The 18,295-nt window shown below is 37.2% G+C and overlaps 1 protein-coding gene across 1 annotated transcript in view; it reads left to right on the top strand.

Moving 5' to 3' along the window:
* Positions 1-3,765: 3,765 nt before the first annotated feature.
* The window catches only part of LOC145769507 (retinoic acid receptor beta-like), an 85,622-nt gene continuing 71,092 nt past the window's right edge, over positions 3,766-18,295 (top strand). Inside the window, exons 1-3 of the mRNA XM_082581157.1 lie at positions 3,766-3,888; positions 5,320-5,455; positions 5,763-6,072. Of these exons, the coding sequence (XP_082437283.1) occupies positions 3,848-3,888; positions 5,320-5,455; positions 5,763-6,072 (487 nt within the window). The 5' untranslated portion in view covers positions 3,766-3,847. The remainder of the gene's footprint in view (positions 3,889-5,319; positions 5,456-5,762; positions 6,073-18,295) is intronic.

The following is an 18,295-nucleotide window of genomic DNA, read 5'->3' as shown; positions in this document are numbered from 1 at the left end:
TGAAGGTCAAATCTGAACTTAGAAACATTTGATTTAGGATTTTTTTAAATAATTAGATTTTTGGGCAGCCACCCCGAGCTAAATTCACGGAGGGGCCCCACCCCCCCGCCCCCCTGGAGTTGGCGCCTATGCTAGTGAGGACGTAACCAAATTTTGATGATAATGAATTTAAGCTTTTTATTGATTTCATCTGTGTGAAAATGATAAACAATGAACATATGCTAAAGAGTTTAAATTTAGAGTTGACAGTAGGGTCATTCCACATCAAATCACCCAAAAAAATGAAATTTTTAACACCACCACCTCCGATTTTCTTCAAATTTGGTTTGTGTGTGAGTTCTGGGTAAAAAAGCATGAATTTTAAATTTTATCAAAATCCGGCCAGTGGTTTTGGAGATATGGGCCTATGAAATTTCGTATTTTGGGGGAAAATAGGGGTACCCGGCTTATTTCAAAATGCCATTTCTCCGCAACCACTGGGTGTATTTTAATGAAATTGGTGTCATTTTGCAGGAAATTGGTCAAGGATTTCATTTCTGTGGTTAATTTTCAAAAATAAGCATGTTTGGGGGTAATAACCTTTTAACCTTTGCTTTGACCTTGACTTTGACCCTGTGGATCACGTGATACAAAAAACTTGTCTACATGAAAAATATTCTTTGACGCTATCTCTATAACATATGAAAAAATGGGAGAGGTAATATTTCTATTTTAGCCATAGTTTTCACTCAAAGTTTGCATGTCTCATGATTTTTCAACAAATTTTCTTAAAATCACTTTCAAAAATAGTATGGTAGGCCTATGTACAAATGGAACGATATGCACATTGCATCATCAGAAAGAATAGGTCCAAAATGATGATGAGGGGTGTTTGTTTTTTGTAAAATAAGCTTATAACATTGGGAAATGATGGCAAATGGGGGAGGGGGTAAAATATCTCAAATTCTGATGATGTAATACATAAATGCTCCCAACTAATAATGCATAAAAATGAGTTAAATGACACAGTTTAGTCAAGACACAACAGACAAAATGTTAGGTTCTGAAAGTTTTCCATAGACAGCAATCACTGAACTGACCAGTTTTTACACAACCTGTGAAGTTTAATTGTACCGTTTTTGGAAATAGTGTAACAACATCTGCCAGATGCAATCATGGAAGGAGTTTCAATGATACAAACAATGTTATTAATATCGGTCCAGCATTTATCAGCAGAGGAAGGCCAGTCGAAGATTCTGGCTGGACCATGAGGATGCATAAAGTTTACATGGTAGTCTCCAAACTCATCAGAAATGTCTTCCACCAAACCTATCCACGGTTCATAATCATATATACAGCACACATATGTATGTGTTGCGATGTTGATAGGTTCATTCAATGCTTCAAGTGCAAGGTCTTCATCTCTCCCTCCTGTCACTGACACTATTTCAGGCAGATTTTTTTGAGCACTGAGTTTGTACACGAATAACTTTGCTTCAGAAATCAGAACAAATCTATGGAATTTTAGTGTTCCTTTTATTGTCTTTGCCAACGAGAATCTTTTTTTCACTTTTTCTTTGCAAGCTTCATACCGGTCAGACTTGACATTGAAAAATTGAATTCCTTGTATGTTAGCTTTGCAAAATGTCATAATTGACTCGGTAGTAAGGATAGCGTCACTGTAAGGCCTTTGCAAACTTGCCTTGGTTAAGAGGCGCTTCACTGTCCCCCCTATACCATCACATGCACTCTTTCCATGTGAAGTAGCAAAAAAGTGCCATTCTGCCCTGATGCCAAAATCTTTGACATGATTACATAAATTGATGAAATTTGACTTGTTCTTGTATTGGCCAGCACAGCCGTCTGTAAAATAATAAATTTTTTCAAGTTCACGAAATTCAGCTTTCAAATAATCAATAAATACTTGTAAAAAAGCATAAACTGTGTAGGTGTTGTGTTCTATGATATCGCTTATGATGCATACATTGCTGTGTTCAAGAGATCCATCTGCCAGTCGACGGTATGCAATAAACGGATGTAAAGTGGCCTGCCTATTATCCCAGTGGAAGCTTTGCACTTCATCTTGTACTACATATTAGTAATTTTCTGCAAAGTCACCTTGAACAATGATTTCAGTTTTTGGTTTTATGGTTGTCTTCAAATTGTTCATATATATACTTATGTTGTGCCTTAGCAGTGTAAGTTCTATGTCTTGTCAATTTCATAATCTGATATGAAAGCTTTTCTGTGAATTCAATTTTTGTTTCAACTAATGTGATCAATTTAGCCCGATCTGTACTAATCCATTGCTGGTATGTTACATCTTCTGGTATTTCATCACAGCTAAGGAGATGCTGCATAAGCACATCTTGTCCAGGACACTCTTTGCAACTTCCCATCATACATGCTTTATTCTCTGTTGAACACACACAAACTGCCATCAGGTCATCTAATGAACATTTCAAACAAGATTCAACCATTAATTTAGGATTTTGGTGATACAGTTGCGTCTGTTACGTCACTGATATGAAACTTGCAAGTTTCGTCCCGCAACCCGCACATACCAATCACAAAAAATATGCGGAACTGAATTACCAGGACCAGACGTTGTTGCGTACCAATTATATTTATTACTTGTTTCCAAATCGTGTTAGAGAGGAAACATAAACTTAAATGTACAGTAAAACTAGGCTAGCCCAACAACCTAGCAAAATCGCCCTTTTGAAAAACGCACAAAATAGCCTTTATGACGTGACAGTATGTGTTCGCCCGCCCAGCTATTTTGAAAACTCGGCGCCTATGGATAACGATATACCTCATCAGACTGACCAATGACCATGCTATAACAGTATGGCGAAATCGATTTCTGATTATTAAAAATGAAGCTGGTACACTGTTGTTGCAAGACTCAAGAGCAGCAAGATTTATTCTACAATATAATGTTTAAGCTAACCGGATTTTATGAAAATTTCACAGATATCGTCCTCTTTGAATGAAAACTATGGCTAAACTAAAAATATTACCTCTCCCATTTTTTCATATGTTATAGAGATTATCAAGAAATATTTTTCATGTAGACAAGTTTTTTGTATCACGTGATCCACAGGGTCAAAGTCAAGGTCAAAGCAAAGGTCAAAAGGTCATTACCCCCAAACATGCTTATTTTTGAAAATTAACCATAGAAATGAAATCCTTGACCAATTTCCTGCAAAATGACACCAATTTCATTAAAATACACCCAGTGGTTGCGGAGAAATGGCATTTTGAAATAAGCCGGGTACCCCTATTTTCCCCCAAAATACGAAATTTCATAGGCCCATATCTCCAAAACCACTGGCTGGATTTTGATAAAATTTAAAATTTATGCGTTTTTGCCCAAAACCTAACCACAAACCAAATTTGATGTAAATCGGTGATGGTGGTGTTAACAGCACTGGGTGAATTGAGCTGGAATGACCCAGTAGTCAAATTTGTCGAGAAACAGATCATATGCCATGATTTGCTGCAGAATGGATTAAATGAGAACTGTATAATAATAAGTTTTTCTAATTAAACTCAATTTTATCTACATGTGTTTGTATTCTACAATAAATATTATCAATGCTACCAATAAGTACTCAAAAACAAACATAAACACTAAGCAGAGCATCTTCTAGCAAATATAGTTACTATGTCATAATATTTTATTTGAGTAAGCTAAGGACCTTCTGATGATCCCATGACTTGGTATAAATATGTATGTTTACTTTTTTCAAGCAGGTTCCACTAGTTTTACTAGTAAAGTTTTTTTTATATATTAATATTGTATTAAATTTGGATTACAAGATTATAGGTAATTGTACCACCAGCTGAGTGTTGAAGTTGCATCATGGAAATTCAAGAACAGTCACATAAAAATCTTAGTAATGGGTGAGTTGCTTGGGATTTTACTTGCATTAAATAATCAAGCATTCTCCAGTAGTTTAGTAAGTAAAATTAACCATGTTTATTTCACAGTCCAGTTATGATATGTTCAGCCCAAGCGTGTTCCCACTCAAAATCTATGTTTGTAATTTAGAAAGGGCCACAGCTATAACATGTTTTTGAAGATTGCAGTGTTGAAAGCTCAATTGAAACGCCATGCAATTATGGTGTTCTTTACCTCTTGGTTAAAGAGTACAGGGGCCAAACTGTCATCTCTTCTCTAAGTTAGGCTATTTGCTCTTTTAAACAAGCACGCTCCTCAATATAAATCGAGACACGTATTTGTGCCAGCCACAACTTCTCAGCAGTAAAGCTGATTAACAAAAATTTTCTGCAGCTACTTTGTCAAGCCGCAAATAGAAATAATAATGGAGACTTTAACATCGTCATTCTTCGTTTTTTCATTCCTAATGCAGACAGCTGCTTCACTAGCTTGTCCTTATTGTAACAAGCATGGGTATTGGTATGTGTCGACTATTTTTTCATAGGCGCGAGCTAGGCTTTGTCGCTCAATGATGCACCAAGGAGAGTGACATCTTCCTTTTATTTGCTAGAGTTATTCTGAGGAACATAGGCTACTGCAGGCAATACCATCCTCTATCCACCGAATGGTGGTATAGGTCTGCAATTCTTGAATGATGATGCTGATTGCTGAAGACTGTTGTTCTCTAGGAGGCTTTCAGTGTAGTCTGGAAAACATTGCTAATCTGGCTTAGGAAAAGAAATCCCTTGCCCCGAAAGTTTATCAAACTTGTTAAAAGTTTGCCAAATTTGCATTGGGAAAAAAACATTTATTATACCATATGTATATATTTTGTTTTGGATTAAAGTGGTCTTGATCTTGTTTTGTGAAAAATTAGATTTCATTTACTTTTGATTCACAAAACTTGTTTTAGTCTATACAACGTAAGTCATAACTATTCGATAGCAACAGTTTTGTGTGGAATTTCTTTTGACTGAGATTGTTGAAGATTTGACTTTATTGAAAAATCTTGTCCTATTTGCAAGTTAAGTATCAACTTGTTAGAGTTGTTTTCTTCACTTGAAACTTGTTTTGTGTACATATAATATAAGGGTAATCTTCTTTTTAGATGTTGATTGGTTTTTGTACCGGTACAGTACGGTACTTTACATTATTTCTAGCCGAAATTGATGCATCTAACATCAACATTCAGTTTCCAGCTTGTTCTCATAGTTTTCAAGCAACAGTTCTGGTTCTGACAATTGGCTATGATGGAATATTGACATTGTAATTTAGCACGATACAACAAACATGAAAGCTGAGCAGAAGTTTGTAACGGACAAGTCAACAAGTATAGTTATGTTTAAGTCTTTATGCCAGTTTCTGCTACCGTGCTAACTGTCTTGTCTTTGCAGGTTGCCAATTGGTCATTCTTTGCAAAGAAAATCATCAGTAGAAAGTCAAACAAATACTGTGGAAAGTGGACCCCCGTCTCCGGGTTTGCTTCTATCACCATCACCCCAGTCTCTGCCGCTTTATCCCTCACCACAGGTGAGATAACTCAATGCTACCAACAGGTTGAACAAGTTTCTGTGTACATGTCTATTGTCTAAGGCTCCTTGAAGTAAAAATTCTACACCTTCCATCAGAGCTTATTTCTGCCACAGGTTTACACTTTTCATTTTTGATGTTGTGTTGTACCATTTATGAATGTGCAAGACAGGTTGTCGATGTACACTCTGTCTTAAAACTTAATGTTGGCATTCTCTTTAACTTTCAAAGTTTTTCTTCAAAGCATCTTGTGAAAAAATCTCTGTGATTGCATTCTTGCATCAATTATATATGTTTTTTTTTTCAGATGTCTCAACAGATATTGAATGGAATAAATTCGTTCAACTCTAGTTCCTTGAGCTCATTTCAGCCGGACAATAAAGTAATGAACTCGTATCCTTCCTTCTATTCTACGCCATCCAATGGAAACCAGTCTCCTTTCAAACCACCTACACCTTCGTCATTGTCGATCGGGTCAAGTTCACAACTATCCCAAGAAGCTATTACATCCATGTCTGCTGCAAATGGATACCACAATCAGTTCATGTCTCAAGCGTTATCAATGACGATGGTGCCTCCCAGTATATCACCAGTCAGCTACGGTGGCTTCAGTCCAGGTAATGCATGTTGATTTTAAAATTGTGCAGTAAACATGTGACTTAAACATGTGTAAAATATAAACAGTAAACATGTGCTTCGTTGTTTGATATTCGACACCAGTTCAATAAACATGTGACATGTTGTGTTCGCTTTTAGGAGTTTTGATTGTGCTGAATGACACTTGCACAAATCCTTAAGCTATAGTACAGCTAAGGCGTGCTACCTTTACCAAGTGAATAGTGGTACTAAGTTATAAATTGATGCTAAAAATAAGGTTACACTTGGCATTTTTGCCGGCTTGATATATCCTAGTGTTTCTTTAACATTAATGAAATGAGAACTTGATTGCCGTTTGGCAGGATTTACGTTGCTATTGGCCAAAAACCTCGTTCCGTTCTCATTTGAAAAGAATTCCTGAAACATCGTTTGCATAATTAGGCTTACCAAGGAGGTTACTTGTTTCCGGTTGCATTGTTACACTATTTGCCGCTTGTTTATTTAAATGAAATGATTACCTCGATTGGTGTTACGAAGATATATCTTTAGAATCTATTGATAACAAAAAGTATGAGCAAACTATGGAAATAATTAACTAACATTTAAGGGCAAATTCATAGTTAGGTTTGTTGAATATTGTGCAACACTGTTGTCGTTTTGTTGATTTTTTTTTGATATGCTAAGCTAATGTGAACCTTCTTCGCTACTCGGGGCCCGGGGGTTGAGAGGCTCTGCCTTTTAGCTTATCACCCTTGGGCCGCGGCAATGACTCGGTCTAGACCAGGGGTGGGCACAGTTGTTCAAAGAAAGAGCCGTTTGCGGATAAACCATAAACACCAGCAAGCCGCAAAATCAATTGACACAAAATAACTTATCAGCAATAAAAACTGTGCTGTGCGAATTAATTCTTCCAAGTTTTCATTTGTCAAGGTTGCATGATGTTTTGATTTTACAAAGTTCATTACAGAGAATAAAGATTCACAACAATAAGTCGTAGATAAAACAGAAATGAGTCGTACACTGGTCTTTTTGAGTTTTGGATATTTATTCTCTGGAACCTGTGGTAGAACTCAATGGTAGAGTGGCACTGACTGAAATTTTTTAGAACCACACCTTCTTGCATGTCAGATAGTTCCATTTCTACAGCGGACATGTTAATGGCGAAAGGTTGGCGAATTCAGCCATCTCTAACTACATAAACGTTGAATGGATTGTTGAGAAGGAGCGATCTTCCTGGCGTCAGCACTACCTGACTAACTCACTATAGAATAGCGAGCATTGTGTTAACCATACCGGTGTAGCCTCCACACTAACCATCAAGACTTTTTCCAATAACATGTACCGGTAGATGAGCCCAGCCTCACGGGCAAAACACGTGTCTATCACTGAGTTCTTGCTTCACTTGACTGCTGAGAACACATGTTTTGGAAAAAGTGTTGAATTTTTTTTCTATTTGTTTTTTGGGTTTTGTGGCCGTGCTAACTACTGACATATAGCCTACTACATGATTTTCCATTCAGGCACGTTTTAAACCTTTCAAGGTTTTGCCACCTTTTCCCACTCATTAACGTGCTGGTAGGTCTATATCGATTTTTGTAGTTAGTATCTTTTTTGTCCCGGACGCGTTAATGACGAAAAATAAAATGATGATGATATGGATTTACAAGGAATGCAATACATGGCTTTAGCTCTTGTAAATTTCCAACGTCACAATTCTATTGTTTAACAATGGCTACAGTAAAACAGTAACAGTAAAAACAGGCTACAGTAAAGAGAGACTCCTTTTTGATCTTTGTATTGGGCGCAAATTAGATTTTGAAGAAAGTGTCACAAATTTTTATTTTTACCAACTGATTTCTACGCCCCTATCAATGTGGTGCCCATGGCTCGAGCCATGCCTGCCATACCCTCGGTACGCCACTGCTTGGTTGACAACATATTTGTAATAACATATTTGTAAAGTATAATCTTAAATTTTTTGTAATATTACGATTAAGAGCCACAAAATTTATGCTGTCGAGCCGCATGCGGCTCGCGAGCCGCAGTTTGCCCATCGTTGGTCTAGAATCTAGATGTTTGGTCTGGTGTCGAGCACTCGAGCAGCCACAGAATAGATTCGTTATCCAGTTCACGCAGACCAACTTTAACTCAAGTATACTAGAATTCGATATCTCCTCTTTTTTAATATTCTATTGAAGAGAAGTGGATGCTCATTGCGCACGCACTGGTATGCTGTGTATCCTGGTTGTGAGTTACCTTCTCGGAATGCTTTCTGTGGGATTTCACATGAATCACCGTTTTGTGGAGAATATAAGCTAATCTGTATGGTTTTATTGCAATTTTCGCTTTTATGGTACCTAGTTCAATTAGTAACTTCTGCTCTCATTCGTGATGGAAGTAGCACCTTTGAGGCTGCTCAGTGCCCAGGGTCTTGTTTTGTTCGGAATGGTCCGATTCGGTGAGTCCGATCCCTTAACGGGGGATTTTTTCATTTTTTTTTTAAATTATCGGGTACCGTAGCCTAATTATCATTGCCGTTTTAGGATTAGGGGTTAGAAGTTAGGAACTCACCTAATCAGACTCACCGAATCGGACTCACCGAATAGTAGCAGACCCTGTTTTGTTGCTGTTCAGTTTAATGCTTATTATATTTTAATGTTATTTTAATGCTTAATTCCCGTTTGAAAATTTCATTTAGTATGCCTTTAAGTACCACATGCTAACTTCCTGTCCTCACACTAAATTTCCTTCATGGATTGATAATATGTTTGATTCTTCATAATATCAATGAAATTAATTACTTATAATATCTGTTATCTGAATTTGAAGCAACAATAGCGTGCTTAAATAACAATCATAAAGCAGTTTTTTTGTTTTTTTTAATTGAAAAAAAAAAACATGTTCATTTGTTCAATGTCCCTAAGTGAACAAGTGATTATCGTACTACAGACGAAATCGGTTAATCGAATCACCTATTTGCCAGACGTTTTGATACGATTATACGATTGATTTGTTTAACCAAATTACTAAAAAAAAGGTTTATTGTGCATGGGCGTAATTGTTGAGAAGATGTCTGTGCTGACTAGGCTGCAAAGCACATTACAACTGATACTTCCTACAACTGTTTACAATTCTGGTTCAACTTTAAAGAGTTTACTAGTTCTGTGTTACATAACACTATGCTGCAGTGGCGGCTGGTGGCCTCCTGAATTGGGAGCTGGGTTTTTTTTTTTCGCTTATTTATTGGTCATTGACCGATTTTTTAGCAAAATGTCCGAAAAAAATATAGTCAATTCGGTCAAAATGTCCGAAAAAATATATAGTCAATTGACTATTTGAATATTTGATTCTATTTGAATAAGACCTTCTGATGATCCTTTAGGTGAAGCAGGCTGTTAAGGCTTCAGATATTAATAACTATAATATATTTGATTTATAGTCAATTGACTGTATATGACCAAAAATGACCAAAATAAATAAAAAATGACCAAATTTTTTTAAGTCATTTCGGACAAATGACCGAAAAGTCTCAGCAAAAAAAAACAACCCAGATTGGGGGGGCTGCAAGGCAGCATATCCAGCAATTGTCAGAATTGGCAATATCAGGCAAACTTTGCGGATGTGTCGTCGAAGGCGACACCCACGGCGGGGGGCTGGAGGGCCTCCCCCAGAAAATTTTTTACAATTACATTTAATATGGTGCATTTTGAGTGCATTTTCAAAATAAATTTAGGAGTGGAATAACAGTCAAAAATGCTGCTGTAGAGCTTGCAAAAGTGCTAATATTTCAAATTTTTATATTCAAAATAAATGCTAAATACAAAGGAAACTATGTTCTATGCACTTTGTCGTTTTCTCAATAGTTCGTTTCGTTTGTTGTCTGCAAATATTTATTTGTCGACATCGGACACGAATGTCCATATACGATCCACAAAAAAAAATACGCAGAAACAAAAGACAAACAGAAGTACATTCACAGCAATGACGCTGAAGTAAGCAATAAATTAATCAATCGTCCATTTCAGATCATGCAATCCATATCACACCAATTAAACATGCGAAACTAAAATCAATTCAAAATGAAATATCATACTTAATCTGTTCAAACACCCAACTATCAAAAGAAATTTAAACTTTATCAATCGATGAATGTTGATATCACTGCTGTGCCATAGCAGCCATCAAGGCTATAGGTAACGGCATACATAGTGGTATTATAATAAAGGAGGTAGTTTGAGTTACGATAGCAGTCATACCTTATCAGGGAAGCAACAATAGAGTTTGACAAGGATTCACATCTTTCAACAAAAGAAAAGGCCCATTTCCGTTGTAATGCATCAAATGTTATATAACATATATATAACATACAATGTTACACAAGACTTGATGTTCACGTACGCTATGATGTTTGGGAAAATTGTGAATAATTCTAAATGCATTATTGAATGCAACACGTAAGCGATTAATGTCACGTTGGTGATAATTTTCCTAAAGGTGATATGCATAGGCCTACATTGGGGTACAATATGAACATATGAACATAGAGAACATTTTTAACTTCACTGGAGCTCTTGTACAATTTTGATTTTAATTTATTGGCAAAACAGTATAATGATCACACTTTTCGGTTTATATCCTTGTCATCACACATTGCCGTGTCAAGAAATACACCCAAATATCTGACGCTATCTACAAATTTGATTTGACTTCCGTTGAACCGTGAAATTGAATTTAAATTTAACTTTAAGTGATTAGATAGAAAATACATAGCAAACGACTTTTTGCAGTTAAAAACAATTTCATTACAAAGTACATAAGCTTCGCACACACACAGTATATTGCAGTATACACGTAGTATAATATGTAACCGTAGCTACATCTTTTTTGGGGCACCCTGTATGTATGTACCCACTGCTCCAGAACTAAAAATGTTTGAAAGTTAAAAATTTTTATTCTTTCCTACAAAATTATCTTCTGCCAGCTGAAGCCAGCTAGCAACTCTGCATGTATCACAAAACAGAAGGACAAAGACAAAATCTCAGTTCTATCACAAGTATAAATGCCCACTGGATGGCAAGTATAATTCAGTTCAATTCAATTTATTTTTCTTTGTCAGAATGCAAAAGAAATGATATTGTGAAAAAGAAATACAGTAACAAAACCAACAAAAAGAAAAGGTGGCAAAACCTTAATGATTTAAGACGTGCATGAAAAGATCTAATATTGCGGTATATGCATAGATAAATATAGTTAAGCACGGCCACCAAACCTGACACTTTAAAGCAAGTAGATGAATTAGTTAAGAATCAGTCGCCTCCTCGTTCCTGAAACAACTGGAGCGCCAATTCTTAAAGCAATGAGAACACGACTGAACCTAACAGCATTACAAAAACAAACAAATACACACACACATATTGTAATTATACCCATTGATCTCGCTCAAGCCATAGGTGCCACATTTAATCTTTGCTACACATTACTGAGCATCACATACAAAGGACAGCGGACCTTTATTTATAGATGAATTCCATTCGGCGACTTTTCGCCATGGCAAAATGGTCAATTACCCTCTCATTGAAATCTTTGATTTAAGCGATTTTCTATTGACACCATGGCTAATGCAGAAAGTCTTTCAGTACACATGGTGCAGCGGGAAAAGGTTTTAATCCTTTTCAGTGACGAAAAGCAACGTTCTGGTTCTGCTGTTGACATTGGAGTGGTAAGTAGAATTTTAGCTAGCTTTATTACTTCAGAAAAAGTTGATTGCATTCCTTCCAGGTTTAGCAACGAAAGCAACTGCACAAGTCCACTCACTGAATGCATGTCATTTCTAGAATAGAGAACAGACAGCTCCGGTTTGAGCTTGTCTTTGATTAACATAGAGTATGCTTCACAACATTTTTCTAAAGCTTTTTCTGGAAACTGTCTTGCATATTGTGAAGCATTTTTCAAATTAAATAAATTGCTTGCTTCAAGATGATTGGTAAACTTGAACCTTTCTTGACACTTGACATCACATACTTCTTTAGCATCAATGATTTGGGATTCAGGCATTCTTCGTATGGGTGAAGGAGACTCATTCTCTGCAGCAATGCCTTCCCTTACTCTTTGTATTGCTGACAGACAATTATCTAGAGAGCACTGCACTTTGAATGACTCAAGCTCCACAGACGGCAGCTGAGCAAACAGTATGTCAACATGAGGCATGATTTTCGAAAAGAAATCTAACCAAAACACAAATTTTGGATCTATGAGCATTCGTTTTATACCAGCAGCAGCAAAGCCAGTCACCGTAGAGTTGCTTTGTTCCAAAGTTGAGCAGCATTCTATAAGTGCGTCTTTTACCTCCGATACAGCATTCACTGTCCTGCTTTTAAAATTCCATCGTGTTGCTGATGGGCGAGGAATACGCCTTTGAGCAACTTGGTCCAAAGCAGCCATTCTTTGAGGAGATTTGGAGAAAAAACTTGGGATTCCCGAAAGACTGTTAAAAAAGACTCTGACACTGGTATTCTGCGAAGTGGCTTTTTGTATAACCAAGTTTAGCTGGTGTGCATAGCAATGGACAAAGTGTGCATTGCTATATACTTGCTTGATTCTTGATTGCACACCATTTCTTGCACCACTCATAGCAGCAGCACCATCATAAGTTTGTGCTACAAGTTTGGATGTATTACTCCCAAGCAAAACTTTAAGTTCCTGAAATAGGATTGAAGACAGAGCTTCTGCTGTCTGGTTAGCAGGATTAAAAACCCCCCAAAATCTTTCAACAGGCTTCCCATGACTTTCATACCGTAGTACAATCACCATCTGTGTCTTCTCTGAGATGTCAGTAGTTTTATCACACATGATTGCTACAAACTCAGACTGTGATATTTCTTCTTTGATTTTGCTTTTGCAAAGCTCAAGAATCGTTTCTAAAAGCTCATTTTGAATAGTTTTGGATGTACCTTTGAATACCTTTGCAGAATTAAAGTGATTTTGTAAGCGTGAGTCAAGATTGGAAGCAAAATCAATTAACCCCATGAACACACCAGGATTTTTCGAGCCTTGACTTTCATCATGTCCCTTTAATGGCAATTCAAATTTGCCACAAAATTTTATACAATCTATAATCTTTGACAATACTGTTCTGTTTTTCGTTACTTCTTCATTATGTTTCGTAATGGAGAGTTGGTATCCAGAATCTATAAGTGTAGCAATATTAACTCTGCCAAGCACTGAAAGGCTCAAAATATTGTTCATGTGGAAAGTTGATCTACTATGCTTCTCTGTCTTTCTACTTGATATTTGAGGTCTTTCACACCTACTTTGGTCCAGGAATGTTCTTGATCTCCACCAAACAGTAAACAAGGAAAGCAAAAGAAAGCATTTTCACTGTTGCAGCCACACAGCCAGTCATGATCATCATACACATTTCTGTTAAATTTCCTTGCATAAGGGTTACCTCTACTGGTGGATGGTTGGGAAATGTCAAGGTTTGGAGTGGGTCTTCCTTGTGCTTTGATGCTAAGTTTTTCTTGCAGAGACAATTGGGAAAACCTAATTTTTTTCAATGACATTACAGATTTATCCATTGTATATAAATTGCAAAATGTTCCAATTAAAGTGTAAATTATTATAGCATAAACGTGTTAAGACAAATGTAATCATAGTCAATTTTATAAAATGAAGGTAGATTCAGAGTCAAAGTAAGAGTATCCATATTATTTATTTGCATCAGACTCAAGATGATTCATATTACAATCAAACATAAAAAGTAGAAACAAAGCAGATACTCAACTTCAAAGAGCTGAGTCGTAATGTACCAAATACAAAGATTGAGAGTAACAGCTGTTCGCATTAGTTCATGTATCCATTGGTTGGAAGACAAGTTACAGCGGATTACAAACTGATATAATTTTTTACGAATGAGAGCTTGAAAGGTTGTGGTATTGTTATCAACGAATGCAGAGGTGATGCTGCATCGTCTCTGCAGATTAAACAACATTCTGTAACAATTATTGTATCCAACATGTAAGCGATTACTACTGGATAAGTGGATAGAAGATAGTTGCACCATAGTTGACAAGCATAAAAAGGTACAATAGGAACGAAACAACACATTTTTAACAGCAATCGAACATTTGGAAAACCTTGCTTTTAACATGTTTTCAGAACAATACAACGACCATAATTGTCGTTTCATGTCTTCATCATCAGGTAGAAAGTCGCTAATTGTTACTCCAATATATTTCAAAGGTCTCAAAGCAGATGCGTTTTTTATTTAAATATATGATCGGATTATAGCCAAATTTCAACATCTAGGCTTTATATAAATAAAACACCAACAGTTTTGTTGCAATTAAATATAATGTCGTGAGAAATGACATATGTACATTTGACAAACATTGATGAGTTTCTGGAGTCCCTTGACACTTGATGCAAAACAACACAAGTCATCAGCATACATTAAATAATTGAAGACAGGAGTTGCCAATGCAGCAGCCAACAGAAAGACCGTTTAATTCAGAGGATAAATCATTCATGTAGATGTACTTCTGCAGCATATATACTAGACCTAGAGAAGCACCTAATTTTGAACTATCTATCACTCCTGACGGATCACTGAGTGGAAACAATTATCGTTCCTTGCCCTAGAAAATACTGTACCAACCATCAATATTATACTGTAGGCCTACCAAAGTGGTCCCTCAGCAGCATGGAGTCACATGCAAAGATCAAAACTGGGCAAAGATCAAAACCCTAACCTTATTCCTAACTCTAACCCTTACCTTAATTAACCCTACCTAACTTTAACTGTTTTCCATGCAGCCCCAAGAGATTCAAAAATTGCTGTTCTGTATTCTGTAAAATACCAAAGAGGTGGAGCTTCAAGGATATTTTTTAGCCAATCAGAGCGCTTGAAATCCAAAATCTGGGGCTGCAGAGAATGTTGTTCCAAAGCCATGTTTCCAAACAAAATTTTAAATATTGTAATTTTCGATCCGCAATCCATAAGTGAAAAAGTAATCGGGTCGGACAAACACAGAGGAAAACATATCTTCCCTCTTTTTTTCAGGGGGGGCTGCAGCCCCATGGCACGAGCCGCCACTGCTATGCTGTATGTTCCAGCCAGCAAAACTGGTCCTTTTTACATTGATTTATTGTCTGCAGACGTTGAAACAATGTGAAAAAGACCAGCTTTGCTGACTGGGAGAGCATGTACGATCAAAGCATTTTTCTGCAAACTGTGGCAATCGGACTTCTTTTAATCTCACCGATCTTTGTGACGTCACAACGCGAACTTTGACGTTGAAGTTTTTGATTCAAGCGTGCTATTTTTAGCTCCGTAGTCCGTACCAGCTGTGTAGTTTTGAGTATGGAACGTGGCCTACGAAAATAGTGGTGTGGTAGAAAAACTCGGCTCACACTCATTGTTTGTTTTGAAATCGCAAAGGTTTGTTTTTTAAGTCTTTTGCGCTGTCTGGTAAAATAATTAATTTGCAATGTTCTTCAACTGAACGAAACTGCACAAATGAAATTACGCACTGTATTTCACAACAGTAGGCTGCTTTTTTTCAGCAGTTTTAAAAAAAATTCTCCAAAGTTTTCTGGTTTAAACTTTTGGACATGCTTTCCAATACTTCCCTCTCAAGCCGAAATAATTTGTCCGTGTCCATTCCTTGGAAGGCCAGTCGCCGACGGATGACATCAAAAGCATTTAAACTTCTTCATTGGGAAGTGTGATTATTCCTTTTGTGTGCTCTTCTGTTTTAATGAAGCCCAGCTGTGCGAAAATTGGTTCTTTGTAGTACGATGTCTAGCACATAAGGTTATGGCCTGGGATTACAGACACTTGTCTTTGTTTTGATCGAACGTGTCCGTCTCACCTTTGCTTCATTTCGCCTTTGAACATTGCAGACAATTATGCAAAGCAAAAAAGAGACATTCTCTTTTCGCTAACAGGTACGATTATACCATTAAATCAGGGGTCACCAAACTACGGCCCGCGGGCCAGAACCGGCCCGCGAACTGATTTCATCCGGCCCGCCACGTGCTGCGGAAATAACAGCTGCACTACAACTGTTAAGGAAAAAAGTTACCAAACATTTTTCCACCAGGCAGCCTTCATGTTGGTGTTCTGTTTTTATCATTAGGTATAGGCTTGCCATTTTTTAGAAATGCAAATCCGGGACACATATTGAAAATTGCAAATGAACTTAATGCAGGCCTAATACAAAAAAATTTAATGCAACTAATTAATTAATATGGGAAAATTACCAATATATGTAGGCCTATTTCACCAACGAAAATAAAAGAACTTAATAATACTTATGAGCAAATGAATCAGGCATAATAATATTTTTCTGTGCACCTTTTTCAAAAGTAGCCTTCAGTGTTCGATTTTATCTTTTCATAAAATGCACTACATGTCAAATCAACGTTAATTTTGCTAGTGAGGAAAGCTTTAACATTCTGTTCTAGCATTTGGCCTGTGTCATCAGTCCACATATTGTTCATAATTGAAAAAATTCGCTCAACTGGTGCTGATGTCCCGGCCAAACAAAGCACAAACTTGACAAGTTTTTGAAGTTTGGAATGGTTATGTTTCTGTTGATAAAAGTTTGGAACGATTGGATCCACTTTTGTTCAAGAGATGTCGTTGCATTTTGCCATCATTCTTTCCTCTGCTCTCACTCTCGGACATGTATTTCTTTACCAAAACGTGCTCATCGAAAAGGAAGTCGATGTTGATCATTTGCTTCTGAAACATTTCGTTGATATTTTCCGCAAACCCACTTGAGAAAGAATGGCTAACTCAAGATTTTTTTGTTGCAAACTTCAAATTGAAAATTCTGGGACAAACTGGTTAACCGGGCGGGACAACGGGACAAGGCCTTAAAATCGGGACTGTCCCGGCTAAACCGGGACATATGGCAAGCCTATCATTAGGCCACCACAAATGCGGACAGCCTAGGCCAAATTTGGAAAGATGTAATATATTTTCAAGAGCACGATGCCCTGTAATGTATCACAGTAGGGGATAAATTTTCCAGCAACCTTTCGATTTTCATCACAACTTTGCTATTCCACTGCTGACTTTGTTATTTATTGTGCTCAATTCAAGTCAATGGAGATTCTAAATAGTTGTATATCTATTCACAATTTGCATCCGGCCCGCAGCTGTTAATCTCGCAGCAATCCGGCCCTCAGAGAAAAAAGTTTGGTGACCCCTGCATTAAATGAATGAAGTATGCAAACTAGAAGCAAATCCTGATGCTTTTATCCGACTTATTCTTTTAAGTGGTATACGCTTAACCGATGTTTTTACTTAAAATTAGATTGGATTTGGTTTGGGATTTCAGGTTTTGATTCAAATAAACGATTGATCCGTTTAAGCAGTATACTGTTAACCGATTTCGTCTGTAATGCCACATTTCCGAATAGATGGTGAGTGGACTTTACCAACAACAGCAACTTTTTGTAATCACTGTTCAAATTAATACACCCGCCTGGTTTGAAACATTATAAACAGGACCAAGTCCGCTGTGTAGGTGGTTCGTGATGTGCTAACAAAGTTTAGGACAGGTCTTTCACGAGCGTTTTCCTTATAGTCCGGCAGCCCGTGACGTTTTTGTAACATCATAAGGTACAAAAGGTTTGAGTGTTTTATCAACCTTGCCCCACTGTGGGATGTTCAGAAACCCGCATCCGAGGTTTCACTGCTGGGGCGTTTGGGGGCTACGGCCCGGTGAAAAACCCATTTTGGGGGTCAAAAAAACATCATAAGGTACAAGAACAAAACCTACGCCAGATTTTATGCCTTCACTTGTAGACTTTGGAACAAGTCGATCTGGGTGCCCCAGGTGGGGCATTCCAGAATAAGGGGCCCCCAAAGTTGGGGCAAAATACGTAAAAATAACATCATAAGGTACAAAGATGGAACTTCTTTCAGCAGTTGGGGCATGTTCCACTGAGTACGAAACAACTTTTCTTATGGTCCCAAGGTGGGGCTTAACCTCATTTTGGGGGTAGGCTATAACCCCTAAAATTCACAAAATTAACATTATAAGGTACATGGATGAAACCAAGTGTAGGTGATAGTACCTCACTTACGGATTTCAGAACATCAAATTTGGTCGCCCCAGGTGGGGCATTCCCGAATAAGGAGCCCCCAAAGTTGGATCAAAATACGTAGCCTACCCGTAAAAATAACACCATAAGGTGCAAAGATGGAACTTCTTTCAATTAGTTAGGGCA

The sequence above is a fragment of the Aplidium turbinatum genome, chromosome 1 (assembly GCF_918807975.1).
Source record: "Aplidium turbinatum chromosome 1, kaAplTurb1.1, whole genome shotgun sequence".
Taxonomy (NCBI): domain Eukaryota; kingdom Metazoa; phylum Chordata; class Ascidiacea; order Aplousobranchia; family Polyclinidae; genus Aplidium; species Aplidium turbinatum.
Note: the sequence above shows the minus strand (reverse complement) of the source record. Positions and strands in the feature narration are given on the sequence as shown.